General features: G+C 47.0%; 1 protein-coding gene across 1 annotated transcript; it reads left to right on the top strand.

The window, feature by feature from the left end:
* On the top strand, positions 1-19,325 carry LOC308147585 (dystrophin-like; the record flags this gene model as incomplete). Its single annotated transcript, XM_080519823.1, has 17 exons — positions 1-76; positions 6,343-6,404; positions 6,998-7,072; positions 8,824-9,025; positions 9,098-9,183; positions 9,725-9,882; positions 10,285-10,451; positions 11,810-11,921; positions 12,401-12,537; positions 13,535-13,573; positions 14,024-14,089; positions 16,744-16,809; positions 17,524-17,682; positions 18,235-18,478; positions 18,582-18,696; positions 18,786-18,875; positions 19,207-19,325. The coding sequence occupies exons 1-17, from the start codon at positions 57-59 to the stop codon at positions 19,323-19,325; spliced, it is 1,917 nt and encodes a 638-aa protein (XP_080375949.1). The 5' UTR covers positions 1-56.
* Between the last annotated feature and the right edge of the window lie 1,381 nt (positions 19,326-20,706).

Here is a 20,706-nt window from a genome sequence, read left to right as displayed (position 1 = left end):
TCTACCCGGGAATCGGTTCATCTCCACCGGGCTCGGAGCGGCGCGATCGGCCGGCGATGCGGGAGCAGCTTCGGAAGTGAGTGCCCGGGGCTGAGCGCCGAGGGCCGGGGAAGGAAGGGCTGCTGGTGGGGGGGGGCAGGGCTGGGAAATCATGGGGATGATAATTGTAATGCAGTAAACCTGTTCGCACACACAGGCGGTGGGCTGGGGGGGAAGAGACCCCCCAACACACACACTCACATTCACACACACACATCTGCAGAAAATGCGCAAATCTGCAGTGCAAAATGTTAAAAATGTGCACAGCAAAGGCTGCAGGACGTCTGCAGCAGGGGATCCCACTGAAACGTTCCTCTGCTGATGGAGGGGTTGGAGGGTTTTGTTTTTTTATTTATTTTTTCCTCCACATCGCCTCCGTCTTGGCACCGGGTGTCGGTTGTGGTTTCAGCCGGGAGATGAAGCGAGGAGTGCGGGGAGCGACCCTCCGCCGACCCGCTGACTCTCCCGCGGATGGAGCAAAACCTTGCGTTGCTCCTGAATCAGGATAATTCCTGCGGCGAGCTGCTGCCATGTTGGAATAAAGAGAGAAGGGACTCACGGTGCGTCTGTGAATTTACCCCCGACTGGTGGTGGGGGGGGACCGTGTTTATTTATGCGCGCGCCCGTGCGTGCGCGCAAGTCTGTGTTTTACATGACAAAAAGAAGGGTGGGAAAAAAGGAGGCAGTGTTGCATTCCTTCACACTTCTATAGGCGCAAACACGGTCAGCTCGGCCGCTTCCCCCGGTCCTGGAGGGGGGCTGCGGTGGTCCGGGAGCCCGCGGCTCTGTGCAAACTTTAACACGGGAGGATGCGGGTGTTTGGCACCGGTGCGCGCGCGTGCGCCCTCCTGAAACACAGCTGATGGATAAAGAAGCCACACTGATTCTACTGGATCACTGCTGACGTGCTCAGGCATGATCCTGTGTGTGTGTGTGTGTGTGTGTGTGTGTGTGTGTGTGTGTGTGTGTGTGTGTGTGTGTGTGTGTGTGTGTGTGTGTGTGTGTGTGTGTGTGTGTGTGTGTGTGTGTGTGTGTGTGTGTGTGTGTGTTTCCCACACCAAAGGTTGGCATCGCTCCTAAGTCGGAGTGTCTCTCCGGTAATTACAACTCAGTGTCTGCGTGCGGGAACAAGCTCGGATCAGACCGGGAACGTGGGCCGGGAGTGTTCCAGTTGCTCTCCGATGTGGGAATCTTGAGTGGTTTTCATGTTCACGTATGAACGTAAACCTAAAATCGTGTGGATGAAAAGAAAAATGCTAAAAATCCCATTTAAAGATTGTTCCTGAGATTTCTTTGAAACACTGAAATGTTTTCTATTTTCGTATTAGCAAAGTTAACAGGAAGCAGATCTTGTCACGTAATTGTGTTTTCTTCTAAAGAAAAGACTCAAACTAGCCATCGCATTAGGAGATCCCATCGTCAACTAATAAAGTAGACATCTTCAATACAACTCCCACAAAGTCTCTTCTTTATAGAATTCGTCATTAAGAAACTGTATTTTGCAACGATGCAAAAAAAATAACACTCGTTTGTCGCGACCTTCTCGGAGACTTACGAGCTCAACGTGGTTCAGGTGTAAGATTTCCCACTTGGAAGTGGGAACTTTTCCTCTCCTCAGCCGCTGAGGACACTAAAAGTTAAAAGTAGCATTAGTGCGGATTAGCGTTTTGATATCCGACAATAAAGCAGAGCTAAAGAACTGAAAGAACCTGAGCAGGAGGAGGTTTTTTTTTTTTTTCCTCTTTAATACTCGTTAATCACATTCATCTTCCTCGCAGGCCTCGGGTTGAATCGTAAAAGATGTGGAATGATATTTTCTGGGTCGCGTTGAACTGATAAAGCGCCGGGTCTCCTCTCGGGGTGAGCAGATAACACAGAATTAGATTTTCCCCCCGCGTTTATAAGCGATAATAAAGTGAGGGATGTAATCACTCACATTTATTCAGCCTCCTCAAGCCGAGCGCTTGGAAACTCTCTTTTCTTTCTCTCTGCTCTACGTCCAGGCGGGAAACCAAGTCGGTTTCCTTCGTCGTGCTCAAATTAACAATTTAGCCCACGATTGTAACCTTTAATTTCATTTAATCGTCGTGAAATCATCGAATTGAGGACGATGTCGTTTTATTGATCCTCGAGTTATTTCTGGAAAAAGAAGCTTAAATAGCTTTTAAAGTGAGCAAGTTATTACTCAGTTATTACAGCCTTCTTGGCTTTTTTTTTTTTTCTTTTAGCAATATTATCTTTTCTTTGGTATTTTTAGCCATTATTATTCACCTCTTCAAGCTTTATCTATGTTTGCTAATTTCAGTCATATCCATTGTACCACATTAGCGGTTTTTAGCTTTTTTTGATGCTCTCAGCTTTGTTTTCATTGGTTCCTAGGGAGGAAGTGATGCGGTGGTGAACGACTGGAAGCTTCCGTTCTTCACCCATTAAAGTGACTCTTATGAGCGTCGGCTCGTCCCTGGAGGTGGGATGGAGACGTGGACGAGCTCACAAATGACCTTTAATGGTTCATCGGGGAGAAGTGACGCCCGCGTCTCGGCGCAGATCCATTATTGAAACGTGGGATCCGTCGGCGTCGCGGCGACATGCGGCATTGTGCACCGACAGTGTGGGTGTCATTAAAATGCTCTTTCCCCCTCTCAGAATCACGAGATCTCATTGCCGCCTTTTTAGATTCAGCTCGTTTGTTCTCGTTAGCTGCTCCACGGTGGAGCGCCACGCCGTCCGCCGTTTCCACGGACACGTGACAGATGTTAGCATGTTGTTTCTGGAAAATGATGGTACTTAAATTGCTGAATTAAAGACCCGCCCTCCTCAAATTGCTGTGACGTGCTGGCGTAAACAACCATTTGAGGAGAATACAGATGTTTTTGGGGGGCGGGCGGATTTAGAGGCGCGCCACGTGCAGTGAGGTGGGGCTAGCAGCTAATGCTATCCTCAAATGTAGTATTTAACGTCTTGGAGGAATTCTAGATTTTCCTGCCGTTATTGAAACTCTGTTCGCGAACCGGCAAGTTTTAATTTGTGAACACGGGGATCTTTTTGAGATTAAACCTCCTCTGTCATCTGCTTATGTCGGCTCGCCCTCGAGCAAGGCAGCAGACTGCCTCTTTTTCGTCTTTTGACACTTTACGACGCATCATGAAGGCTCGGTGTTTGTCCCAGGGCTGCGTCTCTCAGGAAGGCGGTGTCGGCTTTCAGGAGACACAAAAAGAAGCAGGTTCGGCTCCTGCGGGCGTCGACTGATTTATGGCTCCGCTTTTTGTTTTCTTTCTACATCAATCTGATTCTGACATCTGGTTGGAAGTGTAACTTTGAGATTTGTGGACAAATGGGTGAAAGGGGGGGGAGAAAAAAAAGTGTCAAGTCAGAAGTGAAATATAATGCGATGTTTTATTGATCTCTTGAGCTGGAAACAAAAACCCCCAAAGCTCAACGACACATGAGCGCCGTCTTTTTCTCGGCGTTGGTGAAGAACGCCGGTTCCTACGTTGATTAAACAGCCGTGCAGTTTTCTTTAAATTTGGTCTCATGCTTATCAGCCTGACATGGCAACACTCCCAACATTTGTATATTAATTGTCGGCTGCTGCAGCCGCTGGCGCTTCCAGTCGACTATTTTATCCAGAGATACTGAGATCCTCTCAGTCTGTCACCATAATTAACTGATCAAATCTGCTGCACTTGGCGAAGCTTCACAGGCTTCAGGAAGTTGGTGAGACTCTATATGTTAACGTAGTTTTCACTAAACGTCTCTACACGTGGACATCTTTGAGGATTTGAAAGTGTCTCTTCACCAGGCGACGTCTTGTCCTCATTATGTGGAGTGTCGGAGCAGCGAGGAGGAGAGGGAGAAAAGAAAAGAAAACCCTCCAGAGGATTATTATTTGTTTTGTGCCGTTCACACAAAGGTTAACGACAGGTGAGCGCCAACAACTCAACACGTGTGTTTTTAATAAGCCGGGCGGCGTCGGGCCGGAGCCGCGGAGCAGAAAGGAGCTTTGTGTGCTGTGGAGGAACGCTCAGCACGCCTCCGTCCCAAACTGTGGGCCTCCTTTTTACACTTTACACAACCAGGAAAACAGCTGCTTTACACCAGAACACACAAAACCACTTCTTTTCTTCTTTTTTTTTGCCTTCAAATCAGCTGCTAAAACCCTGAAGCGGTCGTTCCTGTGTATGATAACTTGGCCCACACGAGAACGCCGTTTCATGGAAACGCATCGATTTTGGCCGATCGTGCACACGGCGCGTTTTTATTTGTTGTTTTTGTTTTTAAACACAAACTCCAGAGTGTCTGCATATTTATACGCCGGCTTGGCTGTGAGGTGTGGATGGACAAAGACGCACATCTGTTCTCCGGATCGTCTTGTGCATTTTTAGTGTATTCGGTGTGTCACAGCGCCCCCTAAAGGCCTGACATATGTACTACATGATGTTGAGCCCTGTTCACAGTGACCTGTGGAGGAAATATTTTTTTTAAGAACACCCGGGGAGAGAAAGAGAGATGATTCTGTCTCATGTGGACGGAGCCTCACTGTAACAATGCAGGTCATAAATAGTATCATGATAATATTTTGAGCTGGAAAAAAGTGAGTTATTTGTCAGTAAAGCTTATTTCTGTGGATAATTGTTGCAGCGTAGATTTTGTCAACAGGACAAGGCTTGATTTAGTTTTTTTGTGGATCAGCATGTTTAGCTAAAGTGTTTTGTTATTTAAGCGACACATTTAGAAGATTAGCATCTTAATCCAACCTAAACATTTGTGATATTATCAGTTTTAGCACAGCAGCATGTCTTTGGCTCTCATTTTGTGTGAAAGATCATTTGTGAGCATTACATGGCGAGATGGGAAAAAATATTATTAACATATTAAACGGCTCATTTCTCTGAGAGGACGAGAGATAAAATAGCTAAAATCTCAAGAAGCTGGTAAAAGCAACGAAAACGACGCTTTAAGATCCTTATCTAAAATGGCTCCATGAGCGAAAACCACAAGAAAAGGGATGAAGTGGCTAAAAGCGCTGGGGTTATCTTAAATGAGGTCACGTCACGTTTGTGGGTCATTTTTAAATAAATGCAGCAGCGGCGATGCCGGAGTGTTTCTGGACTGATTCTGGAGTGTTTGGGTTCCCGTGCTGCTGCTCTCATTCCCACCTCGTGGGGTTTGTCACATTTGGAACAGTGCGCCAGACACTTAAAGCAATCCTGTCTTTAAAATCTCGTGGCCTTTAAATATGCTAAAAGCGACTCCCCGCTCTGTAGCGGCTGCTTCATTGTGAGAGGATCACATGCGGAGTCGGTTTTCATTCTTGTGTTGCAGACGATAACAGAATTATGTTGCGTTCGTCTGGGTTTGCGGCACGTCTGATCCCGACTCGTGCATCCCGGGATCACAGTCAGGTGGTCACAGTGAAGCTCATCGCTGCAAAACCTTCAGATAATGTGGCCGTGACGCACAACGATGGGTTTTAAGGCCTTTGACGAGAAGGCGAAATCCTTTAAACATGGTTGTTGCTGTGATTATTCTGTAGAGAATGACACAGCACTGCCTCTCTCTCTCTCTCTCTCTCTCTCTCTCTCTTTCCCTCTCTCTCTCTCTCTCTCCCTCCCACAGGATCCACCTCGGCTTTAAAATGACTCTCATCTCAATAACAAACTCAATAGTTTTCATACAACTTCCTCAATATGGATTTTTTTTTCTGTCTCATCTCGTTGAGGTTTTCTTTCACACAGGAGGCATTTCAGAGCTGTGGGCCGTCTCAGGTCTGGGGGGGGGGGGGGGGCTGAAATCGACCTGGGTCCAGACAATTTAATCTCAAACCTCCACGGTTTCCATGTGTTGGCCTGATCTTTGTTTCTCATCAAGCTGCTTCTGGATTGTGGAAAACACAAAGCACCGATCTTGACATTGGCGATTTGACGTCGTCAATCAACATATTGTATTTTATCGAATCAGATTTAAAACAGAAAGATGTGTACCACGAGAACTGAACTGTTTCCAAGGCTGGCGATTGTTTGGACAGAAGACTGGATTCCTTTCAGTTGCATTTCGATTAGAAATATCTGTAAATGGCTGCACGGAGCGGCAGTCGATGTTTTTGCTTTAGCAATCAATGGATTCGTCGATGGAAAATGGCAGGATGGATTTCTTGGCGTCATTAGTGACGACGAGAAAGAAGAGGAAGGTTTTTGACTCTTGTGGTTGTGAACCAGTGAAAGACGCACAACAGAAAGGCTTTGTGTGTTTTGATTTGTCGGTTGAACCTGACCGTTTCTTCTCCTCCTTGTCGCCCCGCAGCCACCAGACCCAGACGACATGCTGGGACCATCCCAAGATGGCCGAGCTCTACCAGTCGCTGGGTAAATTTCACATTTGGATATTTGGTGCCTTTTCATGCCTGGATTCATCGTACAGCAGGATTTAGGAAGATTAGATTTAATTCCTAAAATAATCTTTTGTGTAAAACTGTAACGGCGCCAATATTGACGTTTCAAATTCAAAAGTATTGATCTCTTGAAAATGAGCATGAATGAATGAATCGGTTACGAAGTGGAACCTGGAACTAGTCTTTCTGCACATACCTCTGCGAGAACAACAGTAATCATTTCAGGAGGACATCAGTGTTTGTGTAACACAAAGAATACATTCACTAGCATTTACCACGCTGTCATCTGCAGATGTAGAGACACATTTATTATTCCTGTACGATTACGAACTGATGGTTTATAGTTGATCATCGTCGTGGAAACAGGACCTGATATTAGAATAGCTATTACACTTCTTAGGTTGAGTTTGGGCAAATCGAGAAACTGACCTCAATGTCAGATGTTTCCAAATCAGAGATCATAAATAGAGCATAGCAGCTATTTATTTAGAGGTAATCTGGAGGGCTATTAAGATTAATTGGTCTTTAATAGTTTGTTTTTCTCTGTGTGTGTGTTTTGTTTTCCAGCGGACCTGAACAACGTCCGCTTCTCGGCGTACCGCACAGCCATGAAGCTCCGGCGCCTGCAGAAGGCTCTGTGCTGTGAGTCGCTCCGTGGAATCTATATCACGTATAAATAGCCGTGTGTCAGACGGGGGCTCCTCCTCTGGACTCAAATCTTCTCCTCTCATTGTGCCGCTGCTCGCCTCCTTCTCTTCCTTCATTTCCTGTCCTCTCTCTTATTAATTCACCTCATTTGCCGCCACGCTCTTCTTCTTCTTCTTCTTCATCTTGGGTGTCCTACTCTGTTCTTTTCCTGTCCTCCTCCCCTTTATCTTCTCTGCACTGTTACCATCTTTGCTCTGTCTGTCAGTGTGTGTGTGTGTGCGCGCGTGTGCGCGCGTGTGTGTGTGTGTGTGTGTGTGTGTGTGTGTGTGTGTTTACTCATCCCTCTCGTCTCTCGCCGGTGGATGGAGGAGGGTGTGAGCCGCCTACGAGCCGTTATGTGTGTGTGTTTATGTTGTCGAGGCGTTTCTAAAAATACAATCCAACAGGTTTGCCGATTCACGGCTGAATTCTTCCTTGATAATCCCATCAGGTGGCACGTTCTCCTCCTGCCGTCGTTCTTTCTCTTCTCACGTAACCTGCAAGAACAGGTTGGACGCCAACAGCTCCACACTGCAGGAATCACACTGAGCTGATGCTGTTTATTTAATCTGCAGCCCTAAATTCTGACTCACTGTCGAGTTAATAACCAGCTTGTCCTTTGACTTCCTGTCGTTTACCTCAGTTGACCAGTTTTCTTCAGCCTCTCCTGGTGCAGTGATTGCAACGTTAATACGACCTGTAATTATAATTACAAAACAATCTGCGTGTCGCTCACTCTGAATAACTTCTCACATCAGCCAGCGACTGTTATTAAATTCAATGTAGTGGTTTTTATTTTGTCAGCGCAGCGTATTTAACCTTCACACTTTGAAGTTGTCTTCGCGCGAAGGCTCGCTGATTAATGCGAACGCACTGATGGTTTCAAACTGCTCGCTGCTGAGCTTCAAATTAGATGTGACTCTCCTTTTCATCAGCCTGTGTGTGTGTGTGTGTGTGTGTGTGTGCGTGTGCGTGTGTGTGTGCGCGTGTGTGTGTTCTTGGAACAGGAGAAGGAGAAACAGCCGGCGTGACGCACAAAACTCGCAGGAAAAGCAAAGTTGCTAGACAGCATGTGAGAGATGATGACTGGCACAATTGTGTTCTCTCAAAGAAAATCCAGAAACAAAAGTGCGATCAGTGTAGAACAACACGGTCTGCAGATTGAAAGCTCAGGGTAATCTGAGTACTGTCCTCAGCATTACTCCACCTCCTGGGTCCTTTAGTGGACCTAACGACTGATAAAGACGAATAATGTGGGGCTTTATTGATCCCCTGGATGAAACCGCCTCGTGACGACCTCCAGCTCAAGGACACTGCAAACGCCGATGCAGTTGAAGGACGGGTTGGGCTCGGCTCGGCTCGGCTCGGCTCGGCTCGGCGGGAGGGTTGTGGGATCTGGTTTCACCGTCTCTGCCGGGTCCAGAACCGAGGCGTCTTCATTCTGATCAACCACTGCTGGAGTGTTTCACATGGCGTGGCTTTGCAGACTCACCGCTGTTGGAGGAATCAGTATTTTGAGACATTTAAACTGAGGTGATGTCAAAGTGTCGGCAGAGTCACACCTGGAAACTTCTCGTTTTGAGGCTGGACCGTGATAGTTTAACTAATACACCAATGAGAGAGCTCCACAAGCAAGTGTGTGGGGGTCAGAGGTCATTTCCCCTGACGGTTTTATTGACATGTCCTCCTCCTCCTCGTGTGTCCAGTGGACCTGCTGAGCATGCCGACAGCGTGCGAGGTGTTGGACCAGCACGGCCTGAAGCAGAACGAGCAGCTGCTGGACATCGCCCAGCTGGTCACCTGCCTGACCAGCCTGTACCAGCGTCTGGAGCAGAGCCACGCCCACCTGGTCAACGTCCCGCTCTGCGTCGACATGTGCCTTAACTGGCTGCTCAACGTCTACGACACGTACGTGCGCTCGCCCGCCGGCGTCGCTCGCAAACCGGGCGCCCAATAACCAGAGGCTTGTTGTGATTGCAGCGGACGCACCGGGAAGATCCGCACGCTGTCCTTCAAAACGGGAATCATCTCGCTCTGCAAGGCTCACCTGGAGGACAAGTACAGATGTAAGTTTGTGACTTTATGCAAGCAAATGTGAGACGCGCATCAAAAAAATGTCCTTTAATCCAGAGGTTATTTTTCTGCATCACTACTTCAACAATAACGTGTGATAAATCCTCTAATAAGACTTTAAGCTTTGTATTAATCAGAATCAGGCCGACCTGAATAGTAAAGCAGGCTCATCATGAGCGTCCACAAGGCCGAAGCGCCGAGTGATTCAATCCTTTTAAGCATTTTTAATCATGATCAGTGGCTGTAGACACACTAGAACACCTCGTCTGTCTGAAGCAGGAATTAATCTGTTATGAGAGTGTCGCACTACACAAATGTAAGTTTTTTCACCTTAACTGCTATCTCATATCATCAGATGTGCTTCTGAACCCAGTTCAATGCTGGTTTAATGTTATTGTTCTAAAACTACTCCAGCTGGGAACTTAAATGAGTTTGTCAGAATATCTTTCACAGCGTTCATGAAGAAACCCTGGATGTGTTGTAAACTGCCGATTGAAAACCTTTCTTCTTCTTCTTCTTCTTCTCCTCGTCCAGTTTTGTTCCGTCAGGTTGCGAGTGCGACGGGTTTCTGTGACCAGCGCCGCCTCGGCCTCCTGCTCCACGACTCCATCCAGATCCCCCGCCAGCTCGGGGAGGTGGCGTCCTTCGGCGGCTCCAACATCGAGCCGTCCGTCCGCAGCTGCTTCCAGTTTGTACGTCACCTTTTGCCACACGATCAGCATGAAGTGAAGGGAGAACATCAAGTTTAAAACAGCCAAAGTTAGAGGTCGACGGGTTCGGTCGGTCACGTGGAGCCATTGTGCAGACTGTAGCGATCATGGATCGTATTTCAGAGGTCGGATGTAAAAAAAGGAACAAAAATCCAGCAAATAAAGCTGCTGAATACAAAATAAAAAAGCACAAATACATGAATGTTGGTGTAAGTGGTCGCAGTGCTGAACAAAACGAGACACTCCTGACGACTGCTTCATTGCTCTCATGATGATTTAACAGATTCCAGATCGTCTCTTGCAAACAAAACACTGGAAACCTTCAGAAAACAGCCACTTCCCTTCCATCTGTTGGTCTGTTTTAAGGGGTTGTTTTCCCTGCAGGCCAACAACAAGCCCGAGCTGGAAGCCGCCATGTTCCTGGACTGGATGCGTCTGGAGCCTCAGTCCATGGTGTGGCTGCCCGTCCTGCACCGAGTCGCCGCTGCAGAAACCGCCAAGCACCAGGCCAAGTGCAACATCTGCAAGGAGTGTCCCATCATCGGCTTCAGGTCTCTGTCGTCTGCTTTCTCCTCCTTGTGTCTCCAGAGAGGCTGTGAAAACTGAAATGTGTGACCTTGCTGGAGGAAGTGGCTCTCGGCGCTGCAGCCTGGCAGCACGTGTTCGCCTCTGAATGCTCCCTGTGTGAATGTCTAATCAGGAGAAATGAGCGGAAATCAGAGCCATTTGGCTGCGGAGCATTATGTTGTTCACTTCATTACAAAGAGGCAATAAAACACCAAATTAATTTCATCTCCAATTAGGAGCGAATGGAAAGTGAATGAGAATTGTTTAGTGCAGGTTCCTCAGGAGGAGCAGCAGATCTGCTTCAGCTGCACACAGAGATCTTCAGCTTCTGGCTTCAGGGGATTTAATAAATCAATAACGCAAGTATTTGCATTATTACCCCCTGGCTGATCATATTACTTCACATATCTGAGTTTACAATCAGTGCTTTCTGCAAAACCTCCACCTTTCTCTCTTTATTTGAAGAAGGATTTCTGTTCAGTCTTGATCTGGAAACGAATCGACGATCGTGAGCAAACCTGCAGATACCAAACCTTCCTGACCATGATAATCCAATATTAATCTTATTTCACTTGAATATTTTAAGTCATTTAAATGTATTTAGTTTTTCTGGGATATTTTATGTCATTTTACTATTTTATTTCAATATCTTAAGTCATTTCAATTGTAGTCATTTACACCCCAATGACAAATTCCACCTGATTGTGGTTCTGTGCTTTTCCATCTCAATTTGATCACATATTAACCCTTAAAAATCTTCGCTTTTTAACTTTTAAAGCATGATGGGGAATGTAGGATTTCATATTTTGGGGGGTAATTGTTAGAATCAGTATTTTGAGGATAATATTTTCCCGATATAACTAATTTACTTATTTAACAAAGTTTTAATTGTTACCAAACTTTTCTGCAAAATGTCCTGCACTGACCTACAAACCACAGCCGACCAATAGCAACAGTTCATATGATCGTACGAATGTTTTTCTAAATCTAAAGGTTGAAAAGCATCTGACGCATCATCCTGAGTGCAGCATGAGGAACCCAGGTTTGAATCAGAAACAGCCAGCGCTCCAGTGCTCGTGCCTTGTAAAGATGTAGTAGCACGTGTGCTAACGCGTTTGCTGCGTTTCCGAGCCGTTGGCTCTCATTAGCACATTCGCTTCACTCAGTCCATCATGAAGCTCCTGAAGCTTTCTGAAAGATTGACGACATCCGAGTCCAAACTTTTAAAAGAGCGGAGAGTCCCGCAGCCGGAGAAGACGTTTCTGAGGAAAACAGAGTGGTAAATCTCCTTTTATTGATCCCCTTCTTTTCTTGTCTTCCTACCCCCTCTGTCCTCCTCCAGATACCGAAGCCTCAAACATTTCAACTACGACATTTGCCAAAGCTGCTTCTTCTCCGGTCGTGTTGCCAAGGGACACAAGATGCAGTATCCCATGGTGGAGTACTGCACTCCGGTACGACACACAACACAACAGTACCACACTTCAGCAGCATTTAAAATCCATCATAGTTACTGAACAATGCGAGTTCCTAAAAACACACAATGTTTTTGAAACTAGTCGATATCAAGAATCCGAGCTACGGCCAAAATACGTTGTCTTTGTTTTTTTTTGTGAATTTCTGACTTTAAATCCATCCATCTTCTATCCCACTGAACAGTTTAAATGTAAAACCGATAAGAAAAAGGGTTAAACCTCCTTCCCGTAACTGTAATAACACACAATGAACTTTAGTGTGTGTGTGTGTGTGTGTGTGTGTGTGTGTGTGTGTGTGTGTGTGTGTGTGTGTGTGTGTGTGTGTGTGTGTGTGTGTGTGTGTGTGTGTGTGTGTGTGTGTGTGTGTGTGTGTGTGTGTGTGTGTGTGTGTGTGTGTGTGTGAGACCCCTGTGCCCCCACCCACTGAACAAAGCCTCCTTTGTGTCCGTCCCCTGCAGACGACGTCGGGGGAGGACGTCAGGGACTTCGCCAAGGTGCTGAAGAACAAGTTCAGGACTAAGCGCTACTTCGCCAAACACCCACGCATGGGCTACCTGCCGGTCCAGACCATCCTGGAGGGGGACAACATGGAGACGTAAGACACACACACACACCTGCATGGCTGTGTGTGTGTGTGTGTGAGACATAAAGTACAAACACAGCTAGAGGCTGTTAGCATCTTGAAAAAGCCCCCATAACAAGCTGATCCGCTGCGTGTAAACGTATTATTGATCAAGTTACCGATTGATATGTGGGAAAAGTTACTAATGAGACGTGAGAGTGGAGGCGAGTGCGCTCTTGTCATTATCTGTTTAAGTTAATGCTGAAGATTTCTAATGCTACGTGTCAGAGCAGCGGCTGAAACTCATTGCACACAAGCATCTGAGGCGACGAAAGAAAACTGGAATCTGGGGAGACTTTTTTGCTGCTGATAATAAACTACATGGTAATGCTGCATGTAAACCTGTGCCAACGCTGTAGAACCACTGTGAAGGACCTTAATGCTGTCAAACACCACTTATATACCAGTGTGAATACGCACTTTAGCATTAGCAGACCAATACTACAGACGACTAATGAAAGATGTTTAGCAATTTAGGATTAAATGACACAATGCTCCTTTTTTTAATTTATAAGACTTTTATTTAGACCAGAGGGGTATAACATCCAGATATAGACTAAAACATTGATCACCAACATATTTATACACATATAAATTAAGATTCTTTCGTACAGTAATGGAGAAGGATACTGTATAATGTTATATACACATGCTGCTGTAAACTTGCAGAGGCTCTAAATACTAAATAAACCCTTTAATGTTTTAATGTTGTACCTCTTGACGGTTGTGAGATTAAATGTGGAAAACGTTGCAGTTCTGCTGTTTTGACTGATAAGCTCAGCAGATTAGTTAATAACTGATGTTTTGTGTGTTTTCATGTTGTTGTTTATTGAGCCATTACACACACAGACACACACACATACACCCCCCCTCCCCAACACTGCCTCCCATACGACAGCTCCCATCACGCTTTGCTGTGTAACGTCCTCCCACTTCCTGTGTCATCATGTCACGTTTCTTTGTCTTTCAGTCCTGTCACTTTGATCAACTTCTGGCCTGTAGACCATGCGTGAGTAACCCGCCTCTCATACACACACACACACACACACACACACATCCATAAGTCATTGTGATCCATGTTTTCTGTGTGACGCCTCTCACCTTGTTTGTGCTTCAGCCCACATCACACTGACTCACCCTGTGGTGAACACGCCCATCCACTTGTGCTTTCAGGCAGAAAACATCGCCTCTGACACAATTTTCACAACGTATTTAACTTTAATTGTAGTAGAATCGGCAAGTCGGGGGGGGGGGGGGGGGGGGGTTAACCGGTGACAAGCAGTGGTGGTTTTCAGGTGGAGCAGATTAAAAAGCATCTCATGAGAGTAACGTGTAGAATCTGGCTGAACCAGAGCTCTGCAACCCGCGGCTACATTTTCATCAGATTTTTCTTTCATTCTCTCTCCCTCTCTCTCTCTCTCTCTCTCTCTCTCTCTCTCTCTCTCTCTCTCTCTCTCAGGCCTGGATCGTCCCCCCAGCTGTCACACGACGACACACACACCCGGATCGAGCACTACGCCAACCGGTAACCCGCTTCTCTGCCACTCGCAGCGTTGTGAACAGGCAGCTCTCGTTCCTCCTCCTCTTCCTCCTCTTCTTCCAATCTGGTTGAATATTTGATTGTGGCAACGCGCCCTGCTGTTCACAATGCTCCGAGCATGGCTGACCTTTGACCTTTCACACTCGTGTCACATGCAGCCCGTCGACCTCATGAAGCTGGTTTCACACAGATGTGTCCTCATTTTAAACCCGTTCATAGAAGAAAAAGAAGAAGAAGAAAAACCTCCTGCAGCTTTAATACGATCCTGATCAGTCCAGGTGTTTTTATGGAACAATATAATGCAGAAACATGACATGATAATGTATTGAGTGTGCTATTAATGATAAAAACCCAACACTTATCTTTTAATTCTCGTGTTTAAAATTGTCGTCTATATTTAACATAAAAGTTCTGCCAGAATCCCATAAAATTAGAGTTAAAATTAAAGTTAAATTCCTCCATGTGCAAAATATTTCAATAAAAATCAACTAATTGAGCCTGGATAGGAATTCCTCATAGATGTAAGGCTTCTTTTTAAATTTCTACATCTCTTATTAGACCGACACAGTGAAATATTTAAAACAGGCCTGTTGAGCTCAGTGGAGAGAAACGAGAGCAGTTCTTTATCTCCGTCTCACTGGAGGAGAAATGCTGCGTGACAGCTGTGGAGTCACACTCCTCTCAGACGAGCCTGAAAAATAGATGGAGGAATCAGGCAGACAAATGGAGGCCGGTTAGCGAGCCGGCGTTATTCATCTTTAACGAGAGCGGCTGCCGCTGCGGCGGCGGCGGCGAGGGAACATTTTAAAACATATCAACATTTTAAAGGAGATATCAACCCCACATCAGGCTTCTTGGTTGTGACTGGTTGTGTCTCTGCTGTGAAAGTTCCTCCTGCATGAGTGTTGAAAGACCGGATAGCTTGACAGAGTCCATGAAAGTGTGTGTGTGTGTGTGTGTGTGTGTGTGTGTGTGTGTGTGTGTGTGTGTGTGTGTGTGTGTGTGTGTGTGTGTGTGTGTGTGTGTGTGTGTGTGTGTGTGTGTGTGTGTGTGTGTGTGTGTGTGTGTGTGTGTGTTCACCACCATGAAGTGTGTGTTCACCAGCAGGGAGAACTCTTCACTGATGAAGATGTAGCCGGACTGAAATGTCAATATATCCCGTCGCATTCAGCAGAAATGGAGTGTGGGTGTGGTGTGTTGAGTGGTGAGTGAGCGTCCTGCATCGGGAGTCCAGACCCCATCAGAGCTCCTTCACCAGGAACGCCGGTTTGCCGTGATGTTAACCCCCCCCACTCCCCCCCTCTGCCGCCGCCGCCCGCCAACCCGCCGCTGAGGGACAAGAAGCAGTCCAATCAATGGCACAATGAGTCAATCGGCTCTCCATCAGTCGCTCGTTGAACAGGGCCGAGTGTTTGACCCCCGCGCAGTGTTGCCCACACACACATTCACACACGAACGGCGAGTGCCCACCCACCAGCCCACCAGCCCACCCCCCCACCCCCCCCCCCCCCGACGCTCCAGGCCGTCACGATGGCGTCCAGCAGCAGATTAAAGCCTCGTAATGGAGGCTTGACTGAGCCGATGGCTCCCCGGCCGCCAGGTTATCTCTTGTTTCTGTATCGAGGTGCAGCTTCTCAGTACAAACAGAGATCTGGGCGGCGGCCAGCCGGCCGGCCTCGGCCCATCTGCTTCATCTCCCCCTGCCAAACTCTGCGCTTTTTTTATTTCAAAGCCCCAAAATCTCTCCGGTTTTCAGGAAGCGGTGTAGCGCAGACAGTCAAATAGTTGTTTACCAGGGATAATGGCCGATGTCTGTTCCTCCTGGAAGGCTGTGTTTACGCACATCAGGCCATGTTGGTCTGAGTTCTGCCATTGATTCTGCCTTCAGTCCAACACAGACGGGGAAACCTGGACGCTCTGTGATTCCTGCTTCTCAGAGCTGGAGAAGAGATTTCTCTCTGGTTTCCACTGGAATCTAATCTAATCTGATATGAAGCGTGAATCCCCGTCAGGAGGAAGACTAATGAGTAGGGGGGGCTCAGTTGTGACAGACTGAGGGAAACACTGTGTTTGTGTGTGTGGGCGTCCCAACATTTCACATGCAGAATCAAACATGCGTCTAACGAGGAGAATCTCTCTGTTGTGACACAAGCATCACATTTCCGATACTTTTTGTTTTTTTTAATCATCTGTTTCTGTTTCATGAAGTCTGTGTGCAACTTAGAATCTCTACATGGAGCAACTCTGAAGATAACTTTGACCAACAGGGCTCTTTTTAATAGAAACACACCATTTATGATTATTTGAAGTTATATATTTTTCATTTTCTTGTATTATTTCGTTATTTCAACTATCATATTTATAGCAGAAAGAGGTTTAAGAGCAGGAAAGTGATTCGAGGATAAAGTCAATTAATTTAGAACAATCAGGGAAATCCTGCGGCGACAGACAATATGCTTTACAATATGCTCCATCCTTATGTTGGTGCTTGTGTCATAATTTGAAGGGGTCTTAATGTCTACTCATACAATATCCAGTCAAAGGGAATTTGGGGTGCACAGAGTAAAAGATGAAGCTTCTCTAACTGCTCCGCCGTTTGGTTTTCGGGACTGACTGCTCTGTTTCTTCCCCCTCCGCAGGTTAGCGGAAATGGAGAATCGTAATGGCTCTTATCTGAATGACAGTATCTCACCCAATGAGAGCATGTGAGGAGCTTTTTGTTTTGTTTCTGTTCCTAAGCCCCGCCCCCTCCACTCACTGATTGGCCTGCACCGTCTTCTTGTGTCTCGCCTCATTTCCTGTCCCCCTCATCTTGTCCTGACGTCGGCACTAACCCCCCCCCCCCCCCCCCCCCCATGTCCCATCACTGAAGCCATGCTAATGTTCCACTGTTGCAGGGTGCAGAGAGAGGAACAGAAAACCTCCACAAACTCCCACATCCAGCATTACTCTTCTCCATTTCTCAGGGAAAAAAACATGCTCGGGTCCAGAGGTGGAAAAAATCACCAATCATTTACAATTTATAATCAATCAAGGATAGTTTATTGGCCAATTTTAAAATGATGTCAGGAAAAGTGTGGCAAATTGAAGTAATTCCTCTTCTGTCCATGTGGTGGGAGTAGTGAGTCCAGCCCGTTACAATTTCACACGTAAAGCTCCAGAATCGGTTGTTTACTCCTCGTCATGTTAGTACAGCTCATTGTTGTTTCTTAAAGTTTGATGTTAAAGTGAAACCAGGTGAGTTTTAGTGGAAAAAGATTTCAGAGCAGCTCTGTCGCTCTCTCTGCCCCCGCCGCCGCCGCGCTGCCTGACCGCTCACTCACTGTCCACTTCTTCTTCCTTTCTGTGTGTGTGTGTGTGTGTGTGTGTGTGTGTGTGTGTGCGTGCGTGTGCGTGTGTGTGTGTGTGTGTCCATCCAGCGACGACGAGCACATGTTGATCCAGCACTACTGCCAGTCTCTGAACCAGGGCTCCCCCCTCAGCCAGCCGCGCAGCCCCGCCCAGATCCTCATCTCCATGGAAACGGAGGAGAAGGGGGAGCTGGAGAGGGTCCTCAACGACCTGGAGCAGGAGAACAGGTCAGTGAGCCGGAACGGCATGAAACCACTGAAACTGTTAAAACCGTGTGAAAACAACTGCACAAGCTAAACTCGCTAAAAACATATTAAAATGAAAACAATTAACTTTTCATCCAAATATATAATTTAAGTAGTGTCATTTTAAAGGTTAAACTTGGTTGGAGGATTATTTTATTTGGAGAGAAGTCTGTAGATCTTCCACCAGGTTTACATGTTAAACTTTCACAAGTCCAGAGAATCACAGTGACGCAGCAGAAATAAAACGAGGGAGTGATTTTAAAGCATTCCAGAGACTTGCAGGTGAGAGCAGCCCGAGGTAAAGTTGACGTCTTCTTTGGTGTTTTCACTGCAAGGTCGTCCTCAAACTCCAGTAATTGTATTATCTGTCTCGACCTCCATAAATATTCGCCGTGGCTGTAAGGGCGGCCAAGTCCCTGCCTCCTCGTCTGCAAAGAGACACTTTGGAATGTGGCTTCACTTCAAAGTGCAGCGTGTGAACTTGAAGCTGTGGTAGGTGTGACGTTGACGTGAGCGTCTCCTCGCTCTCCGCAGGAAGCTCCAGGCCGAGTACGACCGTCTGAAGAAGGCCCACGACAGGAAGGGTCTGTCCCCGCTGCCGTCGCCGCCGGAGATGCTGCCGGTGTCGCCGCAGAGCGCCCGCGACGCCGAGCTCATCGCCGAGGCCAAGCTGCTGCGGCAGCACAAAGGACGCCTGGAGGCCCGCATGCAGATCCTGGAGGACCACAACAAGCAGCTGGAGTCGCAACTGCACCGACTCAGACAGCTGCTGGAGCAGGTGCTGCAGCCACACCAGCCATTATCAGCCATACAGTATCGGCCATCTATCCTCCATTCACCGAAAAGCTACTCCACAAACCTAACAACTGTGTGTTTTTCAGACGGACTCCAAGGTGAACGGCACAGCTTTGTCCTCTCCCTCCACCTCCTCTCAGCGCTCTGACTCCTCCCTCCCTCTGCTCCGTGTGGCCGCCAGCCAGACTACTGATACAATGGGTACACACACTATAAATAGTGTCGGAGGCAGAGGTCTGTGTATTTGTGTGTTCTTTCCACACGGGTGTAAAAGCAGCTTCCTCTTCCAGGTGATGACGAGCTGTCCAGCCCTTCCCAGGATGCATCGGGGCTGGAGGAAGTGATGGAGCAGCTCAACAACTCCTTCCCTCACAGCCAAGGTAGGAAACTGTCAAAAACGTCCAGGAAACAATTGAATTCACTGCCACATAGAAACCCTCCTGACTTCTTCTTCTCTTCACGCCGCTGATGGTTTCTTTCTTCTTCTTTCGATCTTTTCTTCCTCCTGAGCCAGGAGGGAGAAGGGGACAGCTGTGAGAGGTCAGTGGCTCTTCTTTCTCTCTCCTCCACCCCCCCCCACCCCTCTTTCCACTTCTTTCCGCTGCTCTGTCCTTCACGTTTCAATCTCCGCCCATACGCAACCCGCAGTCGTTCCAGCTGTTTGTTTACCTTCACCGGCAGCTGAAGTGGTTTCTCGTCCCCCGTCCTCAGGTCCCAGCATCGGCAGTTTGTTCCACATGGCCGACGACCTGGGCCGCGCCATGGAGTCTCTGGTCAGCGTGATGACAGACGAGCAGAGCGCCGAACAGCACGAGGCCCTGCCCCTCTGATCCCCCCCCCCCGTCCCCCCCCCCCCCACCTATCGCATGCTTTTCTAGTCAAAACAACTGGATCGGAAACAGTTTACAAAGAGAATATATATATAACGTCTATTTTTGTGAAGGATTGCAGTTCCAGCAGCGACACGTACAAAAAAAGAAGAAAAAAAAAGAGAGAGAAAAACATTATAACTTGTAGATTTCAGTAGTTTCTTAAAAACGTCCTGAAGTTGTTTTATTATTAACAGAGGCTGGTTTTTAAACTTCTATGCAATTGTATAAAACCGGACTGGGCGTCAGGGTGGGAACACGGGAGGGTCCAGTTACATTTAGGTGTGTTCAGTGTGGTTGTATATTTGCCATCTATTTGTAATCGGGGAGATTAAAGAAAAGAAGAAAAAAAATAGCATTTCAGACATTTGTACAACAAAAAGAATGATTGTAATCATAAAGGGTGCTTTCTAAGAGGAGAATTTCTACTACAGCGTACACTACTGTCAAGGTAATGCAGGCATCCTGGATCTTTACAGTACGTTGTCTGCAGGAGTGTGTGTGTGTGTGTGTGTGTGTGTGTGTGTGTGTGTGTGTGTGTGTGTGTGTGTGTGTGTGTGTGTGTGTGTGTGTGTGTGTGTGTGTGTGTGTGTGTGTGTGTGTGTGTGTGTGTGTGTGTGTGTGTGTGTGTGTGTGTTGCGCCTAATCTCCATCTCGCATTACAGCTTTGTTTTTTGTTTTTTTCTATTCGTACATCCATGTTTTCAGTGAGTGTGTGTGTCAGACACCAGGGGGCGCCAGAAAACTGGGGGGGGTTAGACCCACATCCTACATTTCCCATCATGCATTTCTACAGTTCAAGTTTATATTGGAAGCTCCACCCCATTTCTTAAAATGTTGGGGGGCGGGGCTTATATAGGACACCCCCTTCCGTTTCATATGAGACACTCCACACTTGAGATTAAAGTAATTTGATAGAAATGAACGAACCTTTAGCATCTCAGAAGTCCCACTTCGAGCGATTCCTTTTCCCAGGATGAAGACGGAGACGGAGAGGGGTGTCCAGCGAGTCCCGGTCTGTCCTCCATGTAATCAGACAAGAATGGGCGATTAGTACCGAGCTTGACTGAAGAAAGCTAATCTACGAAAGTTGGCGCCAATCGTGAGCTAAACAACATTGCAAAGTAAATTCTTGAATCGGCTGAGTGTCATTAGGATATGATACCGTGCTGCGTTCATGGGCCTGTCAGGTTCACAGGAATTCTGAGCTTTTAATGAAGATTCACCGCCCAGAGAGGACTGTAGGGGTTTTCAACATGGGGGTCAGGAAAAATTTCTTTTTTTTGGCGCAAACAATCAATTTAAGTGAGGAAAAGCTTATAAAAGTCCCGGACTCCGCCCA

Source organism: Blennius ocellaris (assembly GCF_963422515.1).
Source record: "Blennius ocellaris genome assembly, chromosome: 24".
Lineage (NCBI taxonomy): Eukaryota > Metazoa > Chordata > Actinopteri > Blenniiformes > Blenniidae > Blennius > Blennius ocellaris.
The sequence above is the reverse complement of the archived record's forward strand: the minus strand, read 5'-3'. Positions and strand labels throughout refer to the sequence as shown.